The 24,758-nt window shown below is 33.6% G+C and overlaps 2 protein-coding genes across 9 annotated transcripts in view; one reads left to right on the top strand and one right to left on the bottom strand.

The window, feature by feature from the left end:
• LOC141453928 (uncharacterized) overlaps positions 1–24,758 on the top strand; it is a 133,456-nt gene that overhangs the window by 53,460 nt on the left and 55,238 nt on the right. For 4 of the 8 annotated variants that reach the window (XR_012458313.1, XR_012458315.1, XM_074127554.1 and 1 more), the window contains 6 exons: positions 4,580–4,700; positions 10,600–10,745; positions 11,498–12,668; positions 13,604–13,827; positions 14,229–14,442; positions 16,256–16,363. The gene's annotated coding sequence lies outside the window, so the exon portion shown is untranslated. Of the gene's footprint in view, positions 1–4,579; positions 4,701–5,498; positions 5,856–7,756; positions 8,093–10,599; positions 10,746–11,497; positions 12,669–13,603; positions 13,828–14,228; positions 14,443–15,225; positions 15,294–16,255; positions 16,364–24,758 lie in introns of those variants that run through there. The other 4 variants (XM_074127553.1, XM_074127552.1, XR_012458316.1 and 1 more) reach the window with 4 other exon arrangements.
• On the bottom strand, positions 12,528–24,206 carry LOC141453930 (uncharacterized). The gene is made up of 3 exons (XM_074127556.1): positions 23,960–24,206; positions 14,040–14,407; positions 12,528–12,753 (listed from the first exon to the last, which is right to left on the bottom strand). Exons 1-3 carry the CDS (start codon positions 23,972–23,974, stop codon positions 12,528–12,530), a joined length of 609 nt encoding a protein of 202 aa, XP_073983657.1. The 5' UTR covers positions 23,975–24,206.

Genomic DNA, 24,758 nt, shown 5'->3' with positions numbered 1-24,758 from the left:
ATTGGGTCGAATCTGTGTTTATAGATTTAAAATAATATTTTATCTCTTTTGATTGTCGAAAATTTCCTCTTATTTCTAGGAAGTGGTTAGATCTTCGAAATTCACTGGGAATATTTGTTTTGAGAGTCATGGAATTAGGACGAAAATGTTCTAATCTCATGAATTTTCTCTCTCTCTCTTCTTTCTGCGTCTTTCTAATTAGCCAGGACATTTTTTTAGTGTTTTGAATTTAGATTTGTTTTTGGATATTAAAGTAGAGGGAACTGCAATTCTTTTCTTCTTTTTTTAAAAAAAAAATTTCCTTCCTCAGATAAATCACTTCAGTGAATGTACAAGAAGGTACTAGTAATGCCTGTTATTCCAGAAGGTGTTTCCATCCAACTAACGATTAAATACCATGAATGAAGGCGGATAGCTAATATTCTTAATTTTCTCATTTAATACATCGAATAAATCCAAAGGTCTGGACCGGTAATCGAACCCAGTTCTACAATGTATCCTTAGCTTTGCGGGTCGCGCATCTAACCATTGAGCTACCTTGGCGCCTATGTAAATAGCTTCAAATTTAAGGGAAATTTACGTAGAATTTTTGTTTCTCATTTGTAGTAAATGTGAACGAAGTTATTTTCCGTAGTCGATATCAGTAGCTGGTCTGGGGCTAAATGAAAGATCTATCAGAATGTATTAAAAATAATTAAATCGTCATCAAATTATTCATGTAGCATTGGATACTTAAAGTACCGTAAAGAAGCTAATCCTACCAATGCCAGGGTGAAACAGCCTGTGACTAACATACATGGCCGACTAGACGGTATGAAGCATACTAGATTCCGGCTTACCACCTCCTAGTTGGAGTGGATATTGGCATGTAACATCTCCACTCTGTATCCAGTCAACTGCTACTCGGGTAAATCAACTATAAATCACCTTGATTAGGAAGTTCACTTTTGCAGAGTTATCTGTTTGCACATAAATAACTCCTAGATTTACCGCTGATATTGTTATTTCGCTATGTGATTTATAAACTTTGCAACTTAAATAATTCATGTTCTAACAATTTGTTTAAAAAAAATTTGTTTTACTTTCGATATTTTAAAATTTTGTGAGAATTGTAATTAGTGTATTTTAGGGATTGTTAAAATACAGAGAATTTGCACAGTATGTTCACGTGTGCAAACTATTCGTGATTAGCGAATCCCAAATCATTTCCCTTATCTCTATCTGACGCTAGCTCTCCCGTACAAAACCCTTAGTACTGTATTATTGAACTTTATTGACGGCAATAGTCTTCGTATCAAAGCAAATTTCCAAAGAAACGATGAACTAATCTTTTATGGTATGTTAATTCCCTTCATGGCCTCATACAATCTTGAAAAAAGAACGTTATAGTTTGCAATTTTTAAAGTCCAGGAAATTTTGGTCAGTTTGCATTCGATACTCTTCTCTAGAATTTGGCTGTGAGAGAAAATTTGGTCTGTTAAAGACAATTTTGCTTTCTCGCGATTAGCGAAGTGTCTCAGTTTATCAAAGAGGATGTTAGGAAAGAAGAAGTTACATTTGGAAAATGAGAATACCAAGTTGAAAGAAAATTGTTATTGCAGTTTTCCAAGGAAATCTCAAAATAAAAACACTGTGTAAAAGGTTAACTTCAGATTGAGGGATTTTTCACAGCAAGTTGCTGTCAGTAGTCCCTTGAGAGTTTACAAATGAAATATGGGCTAACTGTAGTAAACTGGTAACAACAAAACGTCTTTTACTCTATATGGGATAATAAATTTAGAGGCAGGAATGTTCCTTCTATCTTTGTGATAAGGAGCGATACAGAGTGAATACTAATTACTCCCCAATGGAAGCCAATGTTCTACCACAATTCAAATTGCCATTTAGCAGGTGAAATTCCCGGTAGAGTACATATCAACTGCCTGAAATTCCCTTACACGTAGGTTCCAAATATTATAATTCAAGATTATAAACAAACTTCCGAAAAAAAAGTAACTAATATATAATATTGATTTTGAGCCTTAGAATATCTTTCAAATTTATTGAACTTCTTACTGCCTAACTTAACAGTCAATGGTTGACTCAATGGTTATCTCAAATGAGTTGAGTTGCTGTATACACAGGTTTCTACTCAATCTGAATGACTGTAATCATAATCCGATAAATAAAAACACTCGTAAGAAATAAGTATAACTATGTGGATATATATTTGCTTTTGTTGCCCTTATGTATAAATCTTGAAGTCAATTTGTTACCTTTTAATCTGTACTAAAAATAATCTGTTGAGTGTATGTAGACGCTAAGCTTGAAACCTCAATTTCTGTACTCTTCAAATTTGTGTACATATGTATGTAAAGTTAGTAAATAAATATTATTATTAAATTATTATTATCTTGTAGTCAAGGACAATAAAATGCTAAAATACGTAGTGTATACAACAAATTGTATTGATGTAGTTTTTTTTTTTTTTTTTTTTTGAGATGGATGCAGCTGTGAATGTGTACATTAGCCGTACAGATGATGCAATTATCCTCAGTGAATCTACAATTATTATAGCCTCCAAAATACCTTCATCTCACAGAAGTGATCCGGTCGCCCTTAGAGCGGTACATAAACGTATATTCCAAATATGAACCAAACCAAAATCCCCTTACCTGGAACTCCCTCCCCGCAATGCTTCTGGAATTTCTGCCGATTGTAAGGGATATAATTTTCAATAATACATTTCTTCTCCATTTGTACGTTCATGGTACGTTGTTCAACGCTGCTTTCATACTGTGTTACAACACTAGGGGCGTCTATCAGTGCGTTTTTTGGTACTTATTTTGGAACGTTATTGTAACCATGTACAGTAAATTATACAGTAGTTAGATGGAATTACTTGAAATCTTGCTTTCTTCTTGCATCCTAGACTGGTTTCCATGGGTAATCCTTTTCTTGCTTCTTCGTTTGCACTTTGTTTTTTGACTTCTTGACTAGGTTTTAAGCTCTTTGCAGTGCTGTGAGTGGTTTGCCTGATTCTTACTCTATTTACAGTGGGAGAGTCGGTTAGAAGGGGGTTTACGGGGATTGCAGTTCTACTGTCTTGACCAAGGTATATTTTGAGCCCTTCCACTTCCAACACGATTTATGATTGGTAAAGCCCAATGGGAACGAATTTGTGATGAATAACTCTTCACAGTTACAGTGAACTTGGAACATCATCGACTTTTTTTCCCAAAATACCTTCTTTGTTAGGATATTTTATAAAATGAGGTAAATAAAGTATAATTTTTATTTTTATACAACTCATTTAATGCACCTAAGCATGTTCAAAAAACAAACTGCCCGTTAAGGTGTTTGCCACTTTTAAAAATATTTTAGAATTATAGTGACAGCGATGAGTTGTATAGAATTCTATTATCTGTCTGACAGACCCTAGTGTAAAAGCCGACAGCGGGATTGACTCAAAGATTGAAATGAAATTTAAATAATGAATTCTACCTCACCAGGCCCATAACACGCGTATATACACAAATGTTCTTATACGAGATACCTACCTTGCTTTCCCTTATCTCCTGGTACTACGTTCTGAACCCCCAGTTCTAGCCTATGTCCCATCTGACCTCCCGGTTCCATCCTGCGTCCCTTCTGAATTTCCAGTACCATCCTGTGTCATCAACACTCTTACTAATTCAATTCATGTGACATAATCTACTTATACATTTCTGTACGGCAGAATTTTATCAACTTTGAATAGCTTTCCATTCAGTGCTACTTGTTTATGTTACTTCATAATTGTATACTTTTCAAACTATACTGCCAAGCAGATTTCATTGTTCTATTTCATATTCACTAACACTTTTGGCCGCGCATCTTTTAGACTTACGTTACTCTTCACTATGCATTATTTATTATTGTATCATTGTACTGTTTATTGTTTTTTATAAATCTATATTTTTAAACCAATTGGCTTACAAAACTCTTACATTTTTTTTATAACTCAAAATCCTTTTGTTTACGGTCTTGGTCCTTCAGAGTGATGCTTAAATAATGTTGTTTCTTAAGAAATCACCAAGTTCCGATCTATCTGCTTCACTTCTTTTTTACTTAAGCGTTGGCAAAGGTTGTAGAAAACTGTATTATCAGAACAGAGATACTAGAGAAGAGACCTGTGGCACCCACGACAACATGAGTCTGGAACGGAAAAAATTACCGAACCACCCTACATTAGTTTACGGACATCATCTAGAGAACCCTAAAAAACAGCATTTGCACATTTCTGCCACAGAAAAAAAAAAAAAAACAATTCGGAGGGTCGACGAACAGTAAGGTTAGAGCCTGGTGGTTGGCGAACTGAAGTACCATCTGGCATATCTCGGTGACAGGTAATTGAACGTCAATTACCGAATGCAGCTCAAGGAGCCGTTCGCAAAACTGGACATGTACTGTTGTCGTTTTTTACTGAACCACATTATCAGTTATTGAAGAGATTGGTTACTAAGTTTGTAGGTTGCAGTCAGTTCTGTTCATCAATATTTTGTTCACTTATTTACTAAAATGGCGCCCATTTACTTACCACAATTTTTATTGTTTTCAGAAGTACTCAGTCCAATTAAAGCAGTGAAAAGAACTAGTTTGGCAATATTCATTCAGAATGGAAATAATTCCAGCGGCATGAACTTCCGAAACACATTGTGATAGAGTCACTAAGAGAAAAAGTAGGTCTATTATATTACACATTTTTTTTTAATTTATTATTATTTTTTAAAATCGATGGATAAAGGACTCCATCGATCCGAAATTCCCTGTGTGTGTAGAGGAACCAGATTGATTGGTGTAACGCAAGCCCGGCGAGGTTTTCGATCTTTCCTAAATATACGATGCCGAGAGCCACTTATTAGTTTTGCTTAAAACTTTTTCGTGAAAATAGAGAGTTTCTAGGATTAGGTAGTTATGGGAAAAGTGTATGAGTTCAGTTGACTAAAGAGTTAATTAAAAGCTAGTAATCCCGTTTTGTTGTACCATCCCGATAATTCCAAACTAATTTACTGCCCAAGTCAACAGCCGACTGTTCCTGCGAAATACGAGTACATATGTAGAAAGAAACATTTGGAATGTTTGCTAAGCCAGTGCGTAGGTGGTAAACGTTAGCTTTAGGTCCGCAAATATTTACTATCTCCACAGCATTCCTAATGTTTCCAGCTGAGTTTAGAGCTGTGCTCAAATACACCTTACAACTAGTAGTCCATTTTGGACCTCTCTTTTGGGGTTAATACCCTCTCCAATATGCAGATCTCTGTTCTATTCTAGTTACCGACAACCAGATTCAGGATTTTTTTTTTTTTTAATAATTATTAATCTAGATAAAAATATTTTACAAAATCGTATTGACTATCTGTTATTATTTTTGTATTATTTATCTATTTATTTATTTTTTTCACCCAAGCCTTTCAGGCATTTCTCTTCGAGACCCCAATATAGCGTAGTTGTCTAAAACGTGATTGTAAATCATACAGGGCTGAGCGGATATCTTCATCTTAGAGCAAACTTACAGATGGTCTATGATCAATTTCCCCGGCATTACAGAGAGGTCATCAATCCTAGTGAGGCGTGAATGCATATAAAGGTAGTTATTACCTGTTAGAAATAGTGATTGGCGTGTTATTGCATGAAAAATTTAGTCTTCTGACAGTGATTCCATAAAATTCTGCTGCAGAATTTTTCCTTATAAAAAATCTCAATACTTTGAATGAATCAAATCGTTAACATCAATCTTATATACTATTGAGACTTGAGAAACATTGGTTGCAGACTGATTGCAACAATAACAAAACTAAAAAATATTTACTGGAAAAGTATTCCGTCCTTGGGCTTATGCAAAATTTAAATTATGGTATTCATCTTTTTGCTATAAAAATAATTTCACAGCTTCATTTTAGTATAAATGAAATTAATAGGCCAGCTTGGAAATGAATTTTATGCAAATTTCAGCCTCTTGAACATCGTACTTCTTGCATCTGAAAACAAAAATGTTGAACATGTTCTTCTTAATTGCCCCCTCCCATACTGGCTGCGCAAAGCAGAGAATTCCTCGGAAAGTTCTTTTCCTTAAATAACTGACTGGTTGAAAAACCTATTATTACAAACAGAAATTTTGAAATTTAGCCCTTGATTTCAACTAAAATAAATAATAGATTTTTCAACCCAGTTTATTAGGTTTTTGTTTTATTTATTTTTATAATTGATATTACCTTCCACCTCCTTTTAAATGGTACTCTATTTTTTTCAGTCATCAATACTTTCTTCTTAATAAATTCCACTTGAATAATTTATAACACCGTTTGTTTTTCGTACAATAACAATTCACAATAACTCAAATGTGTATGCAACAGTTGAAACATTGCGTTATATTACAACGTCAATTAATCAGGGCAACATGTATGCACTTTTCGTGAAGTGGAAAGAAGAAACTGGAAAGCAAAATAAGAACTGCATCAGGTGAATGAGAGTCGCAGAAATAGCATTTTTAAGAATTTAATTAAATTTCGAATTTCAAACTCAGGTGATATTACTGATAAAAGTTGCCCACTTTTAAAATTCCGAATGATAGAAGAAGAAAAATCTAGGATTGAAACAATTTACTTCAAATTGTTAACACAAAATTTTCTTATACTTCTGTGTAAATTATTACTTTTCCTTTTCTTCATTTCCATTTCCATCTCATTTCCTTAAACTAAAAAGAAAGTCTGTCGCCACCCACGTAGAGCTCTGTAATATTTACCTATCCACACTCCTCCCAACAGTTGCCCGCCAATCAAGCTCTAACTTTTCAATTCAGAGTTGTAGTAGTGGATAGATTCAATGATAAGGTTGTTCTTTTTCTGTTCTCTCTGTTATCTGTTAAAGAAATTATTGCGGCGTCTCTTATTTGCAAACTTTGTTTTCTCTGGAAATGAACACACACACACACACACACAGAGAGAGAGAGAGAGAGGTAGGTAGGTACTATCTTCCTTTAAGGAAGCTTGATAGGATGTTTGCATACAGACACTTCCGTATATTCATGCCAGGAAATTGAATATTATTTATTTATACCTGTCCCCTATATTCAGAAGTTATGTTAGAAGAGGTTTTACTACATAACAACTGACCTGTCAACTTAGCTATAGCTTATTAAATTGAAATAAACACAAACAAAAAAGAATGGACAAAATGTGTCTTGGCTTTCCATGACAAACAAGTTTGCTTTTACCAGAGGTCCAAGAAAGATCTCGTTAAGTCGCAGTTGGATCTTGCTCTATTCCGTGAATTCTCAACACATTTAACTACTTATACGAAGAAGGGAACGCTATAGTAGAAATAGTAATAGTAATAATAAATGTGAAAAATACCAAAGCTTGTGATAAAATTTATCTTTTTTTTTTATAAACAAAAATTTAAAAAGGTGGATGAGATTCAATGAATAGGGCACTGATTTCCCATGCAAAGATCCCGGGGTAAAATCCGGTTGTCCACCCTTAGATTTTCTATTTTTAGAAGCCATTGATGTACAGGTATGATGATATCTCTCCTGAAGGCTGGCATTATGCTGAAGAAGCTTCAGGCGCCAATGACATCTGGTCATTAAATAAGGCTAATAGACTAATGAATGTTCAGTAATCGTGATCTCATTGCTAATTTATGTATAATAATAATAATAATATAATATTTAAACGAATGTGGAAAAAAGTTTTTGTTTTTTGTTTTTTTTTTTATTTAAACATAAGCATACATATGTTCGAATGGTAGCTTAAAAAAATCATTTACTTACATTCTTCTTAACACGACAAATTCTTGTCGGATACCAGCTGTTATATCATCTAAAAATAAACACAAGAATATGGGGAAAAATTATTATAAAAACTATAAGCTGATTATTATTCTGCTAAAAAAAAAAAAGTTTTTAATCCAATTAGCGTTTACTTAATCTTATTCATAACAGCGCTTAAACTAAATTATATATGTACACAAGTTTTTTTTTAACGCTAATGAAGTGCTGCTCCCCTACATTTATAATCCTTTCGCTATTTTGAATAATTCCCTAACGGGAGAAGAAAAAGAAGAACCAAATGTAATTAAGAATTATGTTTTTTATATTAGAAATTTTTTAGTGTTCTTAATAATATATTAAAGAATTGGTTATAAATGTGACCTATTTGTAAACTACATTTCCGACGCATTGATGATTTATTTTAATAAAATTTATATTTGTCCATTAGAGAAATTATATTCTTAATTATTTTTTAATCAGAGCCGTACTGAGGATGATGGAATTGTAATTGCTGTCTCTCCTCCTACGGTCATGTATTCTCTCATCCTCGCATTCTATCGGTTACCCGCTCTTTCTCTTTTTACTTCTGCCGCAGCTACACTAATGTGCAGATATTTCAAGGATTTCTCTCTGCAGTGATATTAGATTAGTGACAAGAGGGGTTCATTAGCCATCCACTAGTTTTTGGGCACCTCCCATGACATAGAAGTCTCGGGCTTCTGCGTAAAGCATGAATGCTTAAGTTTTTATTCTTCAAAGATTTACATTTTTTGTAATTCCTGCGTTAGGAGTAGATAATCGAGACATATTGATAGTAATTTACCCCGTTAGCAGTTCAAAGGGAAATTATAAGTTTATCTCATTTTTCCAATATATTTTTTAATATAATAGTTTCAATTGAAAGATTAATATTCCTTTTTCTAATTTACTAAAAAATAGGACCAAAATATAATTAATATAATTTATTCATACAAAAGTTTTTATTATATAATTAGTTCATAAAAATTTAATTATTACAAATTTCAATAACAATAGATTGAAATATTGAATAGCTTCAAACTAACTAAAATGAAGTGAACCAGCAAATGCTTGTAAATGACAGTTGAATCAAATATAATCTCTTGGTATATTCCAGACCAAAATAACAGCAGTAACAGAGTGGATGCTGAGGAATAGGGGGCTTGCCCAGTGTGAAATCATTATATAACAGTTGACACGTGACCGTGTCATGTGATGGTCCAGAATTAACAGATTATTAGATGCTTTCAAGCTTGGCCAATTATAAGCTTAATAAAGTTATCTAATACCGTTTAATATTATTTATAGACAGCCGAGATTATTGAAAATTCAGATTTATAGTTCTCACTGCGTCCAGAGTATCCACAGGTGAAGAAACAACTCAACCAGGTTCTTTAGGAGGGTTCAAGGAAGGGAAGTAGGGACCTAATGATTGGGATAAGACTTCTTCAATCCTTCGGTTGGAACCTGAGTCAGCTCAACCAAAGACGTGCTGCATTTCTGTTCTCTGCTTTCAATTTCATTCTCTTTACTCCATTCTTCTTAGGCCTTCCTCAAAATTATCAAGCCAAGAAGTTCCGTTTTTCTTCTTCGTCTAGGTTTCACATACATAAGACGATATGGTTTAGCCATCTGAGTCACTTCTATGATACCTTCTTAAAGAAGGTTACAAAATCTACGTCATCTTAAAGATCACAAAGCTTTTGGTTAATTAAAGTAATGCCTATTTTTTTGTAGTTTAGGCGTGTATTATGTCCAACTACCAAATTAGGTGTCCTGGACGGAGGTGACAAGCAAGTACACTTTACTCGTTACTGTTTTCTACTGAATTTTCGTATTAAACATTACATAAAATTCTAAGCCTAAACTGGGAATAGAACCCCGACATGTTAGCTCTATGGGCCTCGCCTCTAACGCTCGGCTATCATAATCTGTATGAATATCTTGTGTTTCAAAAAATAATAAGCCTATCCTTGGTTTCTTTGGTCTTACGTCCTTATCTAACTGAAGGCTTATCCTACTTTGTAAATAACAGCTTTGACGGTGAGTGTGTAGGACCTAAATCTTAAATTGGATCTGACATAGAAACGCCTGTTACCAGCTGATAATCTTCCAATTTTTATCTAATCATGTTGTTATACGATAGCAAGGACCCTAGATTTTTAAATAAATAGTCGAATTTAAAGAAATGGTTTCCTCATTGGAAAATAGTTCAACATCGTATGGATTTTTGGAGGATTTTTATACATACTGTTTTGACATTACTTACCCAGGTGACCCAAAAACTTGATTGCTTGCTGATGAGCACCTGTGTAAAACTGTTCCTGCTCCTGGCTGCGACATGGACACCGTCCGCTTATAGGCCATGCGTAAGCATCCTATAAGTAGTTTCGTTTGCATTGGTCTTAAGAGCTCTTTCGGCAACTTTCAGTGCTGTCTTCAGAAGATTGGTGATGGGGCTCATTAAATTACAGAAAAACTAAGCTGGGATAATCACTTGTTGAAAAAACCTGAAAAGAAATAGTCAAAACCTGTTTCCAAAAATTTTCCAATCTTCAAAATAAAACCATTATAAGTCGCCCACTGTCCAAAGAAAACACTGTTGATATACTATCTCCGGCCTACAGAAATGTCGTTATAAACAATCTATTCTTCTTCGCTCGTGGGCGTTTATTTGTCCTGTGTGTTGAAATGTGTGAGATTTCGTTTTCTGTGTAAACTAACGTATTTCATTTCTATGAGCTCTCTTTTAACAAAACTTTTATTTTTAATTTCTGTTTCTTTTCCAGATTTGCCGGGGAAGTCAAATGAAAAGTTTTTGATGCATAACATATTTTCTCAATTGGCGGCTCGCTGGTCAAATCCGACCTGTCTAGAGGTTCTGAATTTTGCCCCTTTAAAAGGATGGAATACAGAAATACCTGAAGTAAATAAGGTAAATATAAAACGATGTTCTTTGTTTCAAATTTTGTCTTAGTAAAAAAAAAACATAGATATTGATAAATTTTAGCATAAAGAACAAAAAAGAAATTTATAGAAATCACCTCCTCTAAACATTAAAACCAAAGCATAAAATTTAAATTGATTTTTTTTTTTTTAAGTGAATACCAGTTTAATATAAAGTTATCTGTTTGAATAATACCACAGGGTTTGAAAGATTTTCTCTTTCTCTTTCTAAAACAGCCAATTGATTAAATAATAGATTATATTCTGTTTGTTAATCTGCTTTCTGGTCTTGCCGCTAACTTGCGTAACCACAAAGTACCCAGTATCTTTCTCTAGGAAGTGGGCTCTTGCACCAATACCCAGTAATCTATTAAATGGTTCCCTTCTAATTCTATATAAGCTTTCGCCCTTTTCCTCTGATATTGATCCTGTGAATCCAATTTAATTTATTTTCTATCTTAATATCTACGGAATTGTCTGCTTCATTTTAACATACAATGTGTGCTAAATTTAAAGTTTTTTTACTTAATTGAGATGATATTAGATACATAAATTTTACACCAAGGATTCTATCATAAACGTCAACTTTTTGGCAAAATTGGGAGGGGATTCCAGAGTCTCAGGTTCTTCAAAGTAAATATATATATAAAATATTTCATATAAATGGCAGGGAAATCGTGTTTAAAAGAGTAATGTTTAGAAAATCCAAGTATCAATAATTCTGTTTTATTTTCTGTACAGAATTTTGCGCTCGCAGACTGAAGACGTGAAAGTCACTCTCTTCCACTAGAGGAAAACGGCCTATGCTGCTAGCCAGACGATACCTGACGAAGTGTTAGCAGGAAGTCCGGGTTATTTCGCTTCTAAAAAACTCTATTAATTATATAAAAGTAAATTAATTTTAGGTGATTCATGTCGATAAACAGTTACCTACTACTTAAGGCACTCCTGTGCAATAAAGATGTGCTTTTGTACCCTGTCCTTCAAAACCGTGAAATTGAATCATACATTGTTTTTCTAATGAAATAATCTGCATTAAATTTATCATGAAAAAGTTTAATTTTGACCCCTATTCATGCTTGAAACGGTCATAAATCTTTACTTTCTATTTATCTTTCAGTTTTTAAAATCCCATATCCATTAAATTGGTTCTGGCCTTGTTTTATTGGTTCTCGAACCTTTAAAATTAGGCTCAGTGACCTAAAAAAAAAAAAAAAATATATAAGAATGCTTTTTACTTATAAATAAATAACATTTTTCCAAAGCAGTATTCAACGATTCAAATATATAGCCTGCAGGTTGTTAGCCTCTAACCTTGTATAAAGCCAACTTTTACAGTGTCTTTCTTTCTAAACGCTGGCCGATAGCCTTATTCTATTTTTTTTCGGCAACACTGTCGATCGTTCTTCAATCATCTCAGTCTCTTGTAGCTTTGTATCCCGACGGGTAACGGAGCCATTTTGATCATGAACAAGATATTAAACACAACTTTTAAAAAATACAGTTTTATTTTTTCGTAAAAAAAATAAAATAAAATAAAAAATACATAAATATACATGTTTACAATGTTCGTTTATTTTTCATGGTAGTTTTCTTTTATTTTTAGGACGATATTTTGATATCATTAATTACACGAAACTCTCGGTAGGTTACTATTACAGGATGGAGGTGAAATCCACTGGCAAGCTTTAGTGCATTAGTTCATAAAACGTCCTTGAAGTGATTTCGTATTCGGATTGTTAAAACATACAAAGATCATTGGTGAGTGTGACTAGTCATGTGCAGAACTAGATGACGAAGAGGCGGCTGTAGATGCAGAGGCTGATGGTCTAGCTGTTGGAGATGGAGTTCGGTGTGCCCGGATATGTGGTCGCAGGGTGCTAGATACATACGCGCCAGCGGTGGATCCCAGGTAACCAGCCGTACTGCTTGGTATGTTGAAACTAGTTTCGTGTTCCGGGCCACCACCGTAGCCTACTTCCTTTTGTGTCTTATACCTAAAAAAAAACCACAATTTTTTAGCATTTTTAATGGTAACGTAAAAATCAGTTTTGCCTCTCTCTTAGGAAAGAGATTAGTGGTTCCCAAGCCGAGTTCTTGGATTCGAATCCAGCTGGTAGCTCTTGGATTTTTTCTTCCTAGGAGTGGTGATAGTATATTCTGTAACCGGAGAACATTGTTGGGAGGTTGACAGTGCACAGAATAAATTCTCCGGACGTCAATGACGAGAGATGTTGACGCGCCATAAATAAATAAATATTATAACCCTGATTTAAGAGGGCCGTCCCAACTTGCCGGGACCTCTCTTGGAAATTATTTTCTAATAATACCACGTTTCTTATCACGGAAGTGGCAACTCTCAGTTAGGTGTAGACGGTAAACGCATACCAAAACACTTTTTCTGAGGGTGTATTGATTTGAATTGGGTTCTGGGGAGCTGAGATTGTACTCTTTCTACGGCAGTATCAATTTATTATAATGAAAATGTTTAATATTGAAGTCAAATGTTTTTAAATATTTTAGTAATAATTTCAAGTTTAAAAAAATACTTAATTGTGTAAAGTTAGTATTCTTGCCAATTTGTTTCATGTGATTTATTGCACTCAAGATTCAAATGCTATGTGCATTATTATACACTTTACTATTTTGTTACTATTTATTATTACGTGCATTATTTGCCTTTTTGAGCGATCTCCTTGTTAAGAAACACAGATGAAACGTCAACAGAGCTGATATTTATAGAAAATTTGGATTTCTTAAAGGGTTCATGTTTAAGCTAAAGTTGTCTATCTGGAAATTTGAGCTACTGCTAAATATTCTAATAAAAATTCAAACAATTTTTTTCAGATAATCAGGCTTTCGTTATTTTACTGATGGAGCTGCATAATTGAGCTTCCCAATGGCGAATGGTTATTAATTACTGTTGGCTTCGTTGTCTATAGGACCGTGTGAAAACTCCACGGAGTAAAGAAGTCACTGTATAGCCTTAATATAGTAAAGTATAGCCTTTTTTTAGACATCCGATCCGCAGTAAAATCTTGTATCTACTTGTTGAGCTCAATAGTAAAAAGGTATTTACTACATTAAAAGTATTATTTATTCATTTAACTGATTAAACGCGTCCTTTTCTGACAACCTATAAAGAAGACGCTTGTGAATACGGTTCGAACTACTAAGAGACGAAATAAATTTAAACTTACCAAAAAGTGTAAAACAGGGCAACAATGGAATCAGTGCTGTTCTCTATCACAGAGAAAAGTACCAATGCTCTTTTTTAGATTACCTGATAAAGTAAACTTCTGGTTTGGATGGTTGAGTTGGTTTGGCCGTTGGAATGACGATTGGTGGAGCATCACTTGGATTCTTGTGCAGCACATAGATGAGTGTTTTCTCTTGATGCTGTTGAAGTTCAGGAATCACTGGAGCCTGTGGTGGAGAATAAGTTGGCGCTTTAATGAAAACAATCTTGTAGTGTTTCTTTGGTGGCGGAGCCGGCACTACGCGCTGTGGAGGAGCATGGAATTCTGGATCTGGTGGAGGAACGTGTACATAGATATGTTTCTGTACTAAAGGCTCGCCGAGTGGATTTTCAAAGTTGCTGTATCCATCTGGCCTACCGTAGGCGATTCCAAGAGCGCAAAGTCCAACTAACTGCAAACAAACAAGATTTTCAACATTAAACTATGGTAAGCCAATCAGTAGTTGTTTTTGCTGGACATATATTACATGAATTTTTAGCGCAATTCTAAACACATACTTTTCTCACTAGAAAACGATTCGTGAACCATCTACAGGTTTAGAATATTACTAACAGAGTTGCAAAGGTAGCTTAAATCCGTACAGCTGTTATAGAAAATGTATTTCCTTAATTGAAGAGTATTGTTCATCGTTTATGTTAGCTGATTCATTAGTTTTTGAACTTAAGAATTTATTTTGATAAAGCAAAAATATTGCCAATTTCAGTATTTTTTTGCTAAGCTTTCGACTAAACATCTACTAAGTACCTCAATAAAAACAGTTCCTGAACTCATATTTAAACATTCGACAGAAGACACTCTAACCTAGTCTCTAGGTCAAAAGCTTGGTAATATTCTTTCTTCCTATTGGTTTCATAAAGTAAGTCAGACCTTTGACACCAACATCCAGCGTCAATATTATAGCCAACAAATTTTTAATCACAATATCACATTACACCCATTAAAATAATTTTTTATCTTCGTGAGGCCTTTTGAGAAAATTTGGGATAGCTCTTTTTTCTGAGATTTTCTGAAAAGAAGACGGGTGTACGTCCGAAGCCGGTGACCTTTAAATAAAGCGGTTTTAACAAAAGTTTGCGATAGATTTTTTGGACAAAACCTATCATCCAATATCCACTTTGCTGAATACATTTTGTTAGCTTTTTTATTATTCTTTAAATTTAGCGCATTCCCAAGAGGCAGATCTATAACTTATATTTGTTACATTCCCAGGAATTTCCTTCAAGGCTGATGGGTCATTTAGTAATGTGTGGCCTTGACCTGTATGTAAAATTAAATATGTAAGTAAAATTTCCTATTTTAAAGAAAAAAGGTTCAGTAGAAGTGTCATTTTATTTTATTAATTTTGTAGTTTTTAGTAAATTTTTCCCACAAAAAATCAATTTAAGAAAATTTCGCATTACATAAATTGTGGTAAGATAAAGTTGGGTAATTGTAAAGTAAAGTAGTAAAGTAATCGCCTATTTTTCAGGCGGGGCTTAACGTCCAACTACCATTTACTAGGTGTCGTGGACAGAGGCGACTAGCAAACGTACTTTACTATTTCTCATTTAACCATTAAATAAAATCCAAGGCCAAGACCGGGAATCGAACCCAGTACCACAATGCATATTAGCTTTGCAGGTCTCGCCTCTTAACCTGCTCGACTACCGTGGCGCCTTAAAGTTGGATAATTGTTCGCACCAGATTTTTTTTTGAAGTAATTACTATACTTTTATAGCACTGAGGCAGGACTTACAATTTTTATTATCCTAGTAATTTATATTCAAATTATTTCTTTTGAATTTGGCTCATCCATTGATATAAAGCAATAATTACCATCAGAACTTTCAGAATATAAAGTAGTAGCAGCAGGATGCCTAGCACTTAGTTTTGTGGAGGTGTATAATTTGGAATGTTGTTCAAAAGAACAGACCTACACCCACATCTGAACAGTAGTTTATAAGCTCAGCTAATTTGAAGAGAAAGCTCTATCTGGGAAACATGCTAATGTCTCAAGCAAGTAGACATGAGAATACTAATGTCAGAAACAAATCTGTGAATAAGATAACTTCATTCATTTGAAAAAAACTATTCAAAAGTTTTATAAAGAGTATTAATTTTATAATTATTTGAATATTAATATTTCAATTAGTAAGAGTAGCTTAAATCAGTAATTGATAACGTTTATAAATCTGCAACTTTTTTTGTTCAAATGCTCATGCCAGTCAATAATATTTTTTGTTTTGGATTTTTATTTCAGATCGTGAGTTGTTGGGCAGTTAATAGATTAGCAGAACAAACTGGCAAAAAGATAATTCCAGCTAGGATCGTAATTTCATCACGTAAATCTAATGTAATAACAATACAGGTAAGGCCAAAGATTTATTAGTTCTGTGAAGGGCTTAGTTCAGTGGTGAGTTAAGTGGGTTATGACGCTGAGGTCCCTGATTTCAAACGGGCTGCCTGTTTAACTTAATTCATATGTATGACGTGAGAGAAAAAAGGAGGGAGAGAGCAAATGAGTGAAGAACAAGGGGGAGGATTGCTCAGTAGTAGTGCGGCTTCCAGTTTCGGGTATGGGACCCTGAACAGCGGAGTTATCCGTAACGAGAGGCATGCTTTAATTTGAAATATTCTGGTTTGAAGCACCCAACTTTTTAGAGATGCAATTGGAGATAGTTAATGTTCTTGAAATTAAACTTTAATTGGCTGCGCTATTAGACATCTCCATTTTATAGTAATGTTCAAGGAAACATCACTCTATTAAAATCAACAAAGTTTTATAATCATGTAGCCCTATCAAACTTATATTTTCCCCATTCGGTATTTGATACTTATAAACATTGAACTGGTGTTGGAAGTGTACAATCTACAGAAACGGCACATAGCGGAGAGCTTAACTACGTCTCTTCTTATGAACTCAATTTAAATGTTTCCTGAAATTATTTTTCAAATAAAAAGGAGAAATCTAAATGTCTCAAAAACTGAAAAGTATATTCAATAAAATGGTCAACTAATTTTCTTCGTGTTTTTAATATTTATTTAAGTTTTTTAAATTTTTTGTAAGTATTAAAACCATACAAAATTTTAAAATGGTATTTAGCCAACCTTCAGTACTCGCCTTTCCGTGGAAAATATTTTTATATAAAAGCAACAAACTGTTTGAGCAAAGATAAATTGAGCCCATCTCCCTCCGCTCCAAAAAAAATTGAAAAATCATTAAAATAACTGTTTTTATTGTTTCTTTAAGCTTATTGTTACCTCGCCTATGGCTCCTAAACCAAATAGCGAATATATATTTACTTTTGCCGGCTAAAGAACAAAGTTGTATCTAAATTTATCGCGTTCACGCCCTATATACGTACTATTAACCGGAATTCGCCGTGTCTTAAAAGTTATTGATTATATATCAAAATTAAATATTTTGCAATTGGAATATTGACGCTCCAATAAACAACTGACCACCACCAGAGACCACTAGACCACGTCACATCTTAGATTTAGTGGCATTTCCGCGAAAGTTTTTATCAAGTACCGGAGAGGATATTACCTTAACATATTGAGAAATATATAAGATTTTTTTTTTACATAATATTCGAAAGTTTTACCGCGATATGGCATTTAATTAAGTCTTTTAGTTGTAAAGAATATTGATTTTAATGGTAGCCGTACATCCCGTAAGAAATTTTCAATCTTTTACTCTTTCAAAACGAAGTGAATTTCGTATCTCCTCGAATTCTTCATCAGTCTCGCAAACAGGTTAATCGCCTACTATGTAGGCATATTTTCAAATCATTAACCTTCTCTTTTATATACATATACAATGTTCTCCTAATTAGTAAACAAAAGAGTTCTCAAATGACTGCGGGAATGTATGGAGTAAAACTGTGTACTCGTAGTTAGGTAGCATGACAGTATTTCCTGCGTGTAATTATCTGCATAATACTGTGCACTAATTAATTAACAATTTAATTGACACATATTTTCTACCCGCAAAAAAAACACAAACCTACATTGGTTTAGCATTAAATGAAGACAAGCAGAAACATAACTGTTGAATTTGACAGTGTAAATTTTTCCTTGCAGAATATTTGACAGAATTCAGATTTAATAAATTAATTGGATTCTTAGAATCAATTCTAATCAATGTTCTTAGATTTAATTTATTTCACGTTTCATAAGTTTTGTTTTAGAAGTCATTTCAGTTTCCTAAAGGCGTCAATGATCTTAGACGTTTATATCCCTTGAACACTTTCCCATAGAGCGTAGCTGACTGCTACGTTAAAAATTTAATTAACGTCCTCTAATGACTTTTGTACTGAACTTTTTTGAAAGTTCGTCTCTTAATGGAGCAGTGAGAGAATTCAACCTGATAACCTATTCAAATTAAGATTGCTGAGTTTTACGACTGAAATGAGATCTGAATGAAAAAACTATGATCTTCCTAATTTTGCTGCAAGAAAATTCAAAGCAATAAAAATTACATTAAAATAACACAGTAGCTATTTAATATCAACTATTTTTAAAGAAATGCAATTAACAATCATTTTCTTTTAAGTGGTGTTAATTGTGCCTTAATAATAGCCTCAAGTGTTATTGCCTTGTGATAATCTTATTAAATGTTCGTTTGTCCGTCTATAATGGTTATTTCCTGGTTTGGCTTTATGGTAATTAGTAGTTAAATTTAAAACGAAAAGATATTTTTATGTTTAATATTGTAAGTTTCTTTAAGATATTATTTTTAATGTTATTAATTTGGCTAGAGGTTTCTAGATATAGCAAAAAAAAAATCATAGCTACAATCGTTTATTAGAGCTAAAGGTTATATACATATAAATAACATATATTCAATAAAAAAAATTCAATAAAATTTCTCTCACACATAACACATTGTATGATTGTACGCCTACATTCTGTGAACAGATACTTTAGGGAGCCAAAATAGAACTTTCAGGATGCAGTGAATTTTTGGTAGCTACTCCCTGACTATCAACATTAATTTGTAAAAAGGGAGTAAGTAAACTTATGTAGTCACTCACAAGACTCTCACTTACTCGAATAAGGAGGTTTTAATTTAATAATTTTTGTTTAACTTGTAATTATAATTGTTATTCGATTCCTGAGTTACAATCAAAATGCATTACTATCAATCATAGAATTCAAATGTGTGATGTGCATAACTCAAAAATATAAAACTGCAATGATTGCAAATTTGATATTCTATGATTGATATTACCACGGGACCCGGTAACAGGCATTTGCAAAAAAAAAAAAGAAAAGAAAATCAGCCAATTCGAAGTCGAGGTTTTCTCGAAAATGGCTCCTGCAATTTAGTGGTGGGAGAGAGAGTCAAGAATAATGAGCTGATTAATTAGGGCCAGCAATTTATTTTGCATTTTATTATAAACCGAGGGCCGCCAAACACGTAACCATGCAAATTCTAGTTAACTGCCTGTCAACAACATTAAACGTGAAACGGTTTGTGTTTTATTAGCATTTTCATCAGATTTTGTAGAGTTTTTAGTGTGACAAAGTTTTTTATTGTATCCTTGTATCATTCGTTGATTGATAATTCTAAAATAAATAAATCACAAAAAAAACTATAATTTGTCCAATATGTAACACATGGGACCTTTGGCGAATGGAGGGAGAGATTATTACGGTGAAAATGCAAGGAAACGGAATGGCCGTAACCAATGGTCACCTGTTTACCTCATACAGTGTCGTTTGTTCAACACACACTCTCGCTCATATTTGGACCAAGGTTTATCTCTTGCCAGTTTTTCTTTTATTTTCCAACATATTCACTGAATAGATCTTTTGTGTTCCTTTAGAAAACAGTATTCTTAACAATTTCATTACTTAACACTTGTTTTCCTTGGGTGGTCTTTTCATACTCCACAAGATATGGAATATTTACCTCTTTTTAAATGTCATCCTGGTAGAGCGTAAAGTGCAGACTGAATCAATGTGTATAACAGTATGGCAGGCAGGTCGTAGCGTGTAATTTCTCTGTTTATGAATGATGTAAATGAATTGTGTGTATTCGTGCGGTTTCTGTAAAAACTTGTCAATGATTTTAGCCACCAGCCCATCCACCTCTTTAAGTTGGTAGTTTAGGTTAGAGCAAAAGGCAGGGATTGTTTTTCAGACACAGCTGGCCTCTGGAAGTTATAGTTAGAGAAAATTCCCCTTAAAATAATGCCTCTAATCAGACTGTATTGCTACAACGTCCAGTTCTTTCCCATTCTAATGGTATACATATCTTTTTCAAATGTTTGTAATATGTTTCGTGGCAATTTATTATGTGTAAGAAAGGCAGTTTAATTTATTTAAATGATATAATATTTTAATTTAAATAAATGTCATAAAAAGGAAAATTAAGTAATTACCGTTGCAGAGCACGTCTTGTACTTCCAAAATAGTCACTTCCATCCCATTTCTAGCTCATCTTGCTTAATGACACTTTCCATTAAATAAGTATACACAAATTAAAAAAATAAATAAATACACAATATCCGTGCGAGGTTAAAGACCGGACCGCAAAGCTCGTTCTGGGATTCTGCGTTCGGACTTCCCACATCATCATCAACTTTAGAGACTGGTCTATGAAGTATTGGCAAAAAAATAAAGGCCAAATGGTTACGGAAAATACAGGTTAGGAGACCCAATCATGATTTAGAGACTATTCGAGTTGAAAGCGAGTCGTCCGTCGCCAGCTTGGCAAAACAAGGGAAGCGCCCGTTTATAAATTACCCCCGTGTAATAATAGCTTGATGCTTTTAAACTCCAGTTAATAAGTAACTTTGTTAAAAAATAAATATTTAAAAGAAGTAAATTAATAGCCATTTTCTAGACTCCAGTAACATGCAGATTAACTACATGTTATACATATCTGTGTTATTCACAATCATGAAATTGTATTTCATAACTGTATATGATCATATTCTGTGTAAAAATGCTTGTTTAATTAAGCAAGCAAAACAGAATTCCTGCTACAACAAAATGATTCCCTTAATAAGAAACATATTTCACTCTAGATTTAGCAATATTAATGCAAATTCTTCTGAAATTATTTACCCACATAATCTTGTACATAATTAGATCAGTTGAAATTTTTATTGAAAAATGTGATCCATTAATTATTAAGCCGTGTAATCTTAACAGAGATTAGAAAACATTAAGCAATTTTACGAGAACTAATTATGTACGCACCAGTTTCCCAATTGCTATTTTATTTTCTCTTAGCTAGTAGGAATATTGTATGCAGACTAATTTTAATTCGTGGACAGACTTCTCATTAAAAAAAGTCGCAGAAAACTCTCAGACTTGGTTTTACAATTTGATATTTTGGTTACTCTCAAAGCTAAAGTTTATTCTCGAAACTGGCTCCACAGGTTTTTGTTAAATTTCGAGTTTTGAAGTTTTAAAATAATCTGAATAGAACTGTGGTCCTATTGTTCTCTTCTTGGCAAGTTTTAATATTTTTAAATAGATGAATATTACCTTTTCCACTCCTTCATTTGTCACAATACTATTCTTTTCAGTTATTACTCGCGGATATTAACAACTATTCATGAGGGTTTATTTTTTCTAGATCAGTATCATGCATTGTTTTGTAATTTTTTTTTTTTTTTTTGAAAGATGGACTTTGCACTTACTAGAATTACTTCTCTGACTGTGATTATTTTTTATTTTTTTTATTACTAGTTTCTTTACGAGTTCTTAAAAGTTATTTCAGGGATATTAGTGTCACTGTTGGAATTTCTTTCTTGTCTACACGTGCGTAAACTCGTTCGGAGGCCTATTTGGGTTTAGGTACCCAGAGATAAACTGTCTCACGAACTCCATACTTATAATTAACAGAAGGGCGCCAATGCCCTCAGATGTTGACGCTCCCAGTCATATGATACAATAATTAAATCATAATTATAATAAATGCAGATAACAATTATTTAATCAATTTTTAGTATGAAATGGATCATAATTTTATGAATGGCTTTGAAGAGATGATGCATCTTCGCCCAAAGAAAAAACAGTATTGTATAAAGTAGGCGTATCTTATTATTCACTAGTTTACCGCCAGATAACCTGCCTGTATAAATTTTATAAGCTACCATCCTGCGTAACGTTTTGAGTCATGCGTAACAAGTCGGCTGAATCAGATTTTTGTAGACGAAAAAAACGAGATTAAGAAGGACTGCAAGGAACTATAAGGAACTGTTTTTGGGAAGCGTTATACAACTTAATAAAGGAAGCCCAGAATTAATTTTTAGAGACGCCACGAAATTTATTTAAAATTACAGCAACGTTAAACACAAATGCTACTTCAATTCGGACACATTCTTTGGTACTGTAGAAGAGTCCGATGCAAACGAACGATTTTCAATGCACTATATAGAGGCAGATGATAAAGCAATGTAAATATTACTGTATTCATATTAGCATATTAGTGACCTCATGTCGAGCTAAAAAGGGAAGAGTATGGTTGATAGCAAATAAGTAGTTTTCTCGAACATTCAAAAGTAATCTAACTGAGAGCAAGGTAGCTTCTGTTCGAGATTCCTGCAGGATTTAGGGTGAAAAAACGTGCCGTACAATTCCAGCACCCTTTTGAAATGAGTGACAGAAGCGTGACGATTGCTTGGCCCAAATGAGATACACTTTTACCGCAATGATGGATATGGATGCATGACGATGGATATGTACCAAAAATCTACAATTTTTTAAGGCAAAGGATTCTTGAAAAAGATTTTTAAAAAAAATCAAGAATTTAAATGTAAAATGGATTACAAAGGTGGTCACAGGGAACCTTTCTAACTATAATTAAAAGAGCGAAAGAGAAATAGAGGAACAAAGACAAGAGAGAGTTAATATACCGCAGTTGTTGCCAACTGTCGCCAAAACCAAATCACCTAAAACGGACTTTACGAGCGGACCGCCGCAAGCCACAATGGTATACAACTTCTCAACTATAAATTCAGTATACTGTAAACATTCAGTGTGGATGGTTATTACCAAGTTTGCTACATATTGTAGTACTTTACCAATACCACAATTATACCACAGTATTGTTTACCTCAAACAACTGCACAGACTTATAACCATTGTCTAATGTCTTATTTTAAGTTTATTACATTACTTTTTATTATTTTGTAAGAATTAGTCAACTTTCTTTATAGTGATTAATTCTGAACGAACTCTTATTTATTTTGCCTTCCTTTACACGATTAATAATTTCTAACATTGCATTGTTACTAACACATCCTTCACTAAATATTTCGTTTCAAACATGAGAAAATCCATATTTGCTTTTAGGTAAAAATTAATGTATAACTTTATCTTTTTATTCTTAATCTTCAAAAAAATATTCCAAAGAGTTTATCCAAAGAAAAATGATTCAGAAACATACATACTTTAGATACTTTACTGTAATCTGTGTACTCACACTACCTACGAGTATCCAAAGAAAAATGATTCAGAAACATACATACTTTAGATACTTTACTGTAATCTGTGTACTCACACTACCTACGAGATCGTGATTGCCATAGATAATACAGAAAACTATCAGTTTAGACCTTCAGACCTGGCGTGGCTACAACTAAAGCCATAACACCAGAGAAATAAAATACGTACTTAAAAAATCAAACGAAAAACAGTAATGAATATTTTTGTGTCACACTCTAACTGATGACAGAAATCCGAATGAAAATAGCCAGTTTCCGACCAAGTCTTACACGACCTTTAGTTCTTAATCATTTATATTAATTTTAATAATTTAGAATTGTCAGTTAATTCTAAACTCTAAACTACCTTTGACGGATTGTCGTTCAGCATTTCTTCGCGGCTCCGTGAAATATTGAACATTTATCAATAGTTTCAATTACCTATCAAATTTTCTCTGTTAAAATAAAGAAAACACTGCCTAGAATATAATACAATAAATGATACGACAACTTACAATTGCATAGCTCATGGCTGGGGCGATGTTGACTGCACACTGTGACCAGCTGTGCGTACCGCCGTTCCCTATATAAACCTCCCTCGTCTGGTTATGTCATTGCAATCTTTATGCTCCTTTTACCCTGTTATCAAGTCCAATATTTACAACGTTTTAACAATAAACGTGGTGGGGATGAAAAATTGGTGTTCCACAATGTTCCTATGTTACATTCCTATATTCCCCCACTGCCACCTCAGATCTAATTATTCTACTTCATTCATAATTTTCTCTACTCATACATTCTAGAGATACTATCAATTGACTTGTTCAATTTGTGCTTGTCGGACTACCTTCTGTTAAACTGCGTTGTTTCTACTCTGTTCGAACTAAATTTTAAACCCTCGATTTTATTTAATATGTTAAATGACAAATCTGAATAAAGTGCCGCCTCTGTCCACGATTTCTAGTTGGTAGTTGAACATAAAGCCTGACGGAAATGTTTGGATATTTCTTTACTTAAGCTACAGTTTTTGCTTTCTCTTGACATATTTTATATTCAATTGATAACATTGCAAGTAGTTCCATTCTCATAGGGATTTGGATTTAGAAAGGGGATAGGTTTCTAGTCTGGGATGCTTGCCACCTGGCTCGATTTGGATGCTCGGCAGGCATTCTGCACAGAGCGAGACATGCGCTCAGCTCAGTAGCGATACCCTGGCAGCTGTCCCGAGCCCTTGTGGCCTCTGAGCCTTAGAGCTGAAGACGTGAGTTATTAGGGCCAACTTGGGTGCTATAAGTTCATCCCTTTGCTTTAGCT

This window comes from Rhodnius prolixus, unplaced genomic scaffold (assembly GCF_049639745.1).
Source record: "Rhodnius prolixus isolate KJV_2025 unplaced genomic scaffold, Rpr scaffold_9, whole genome shotgun sequence".
In the NCBI taxonomy this organism is placed as follows: Eukaryota; Metazoa; Arthropoda; class Insecta; order Hemiptera; family Reduviidae; genus Rhodnius; species Rhodnius prolixus.
This window is presented reverse-complemented; position numbering and strand designations above follow the sequence as displayed.

Excerpts from the sequence above, each read along its gene's own strand:
- LOC141453930 (XM_074127556.1), bottom strand. Across the intron at positions 12,754-14,039 it reads CCAGAAGTTTACTTTATCAG|GTATAAGACACAAAAGGAAG; the intron begins GTAATCTAAAAA and ends GTTTTTTTTTAG.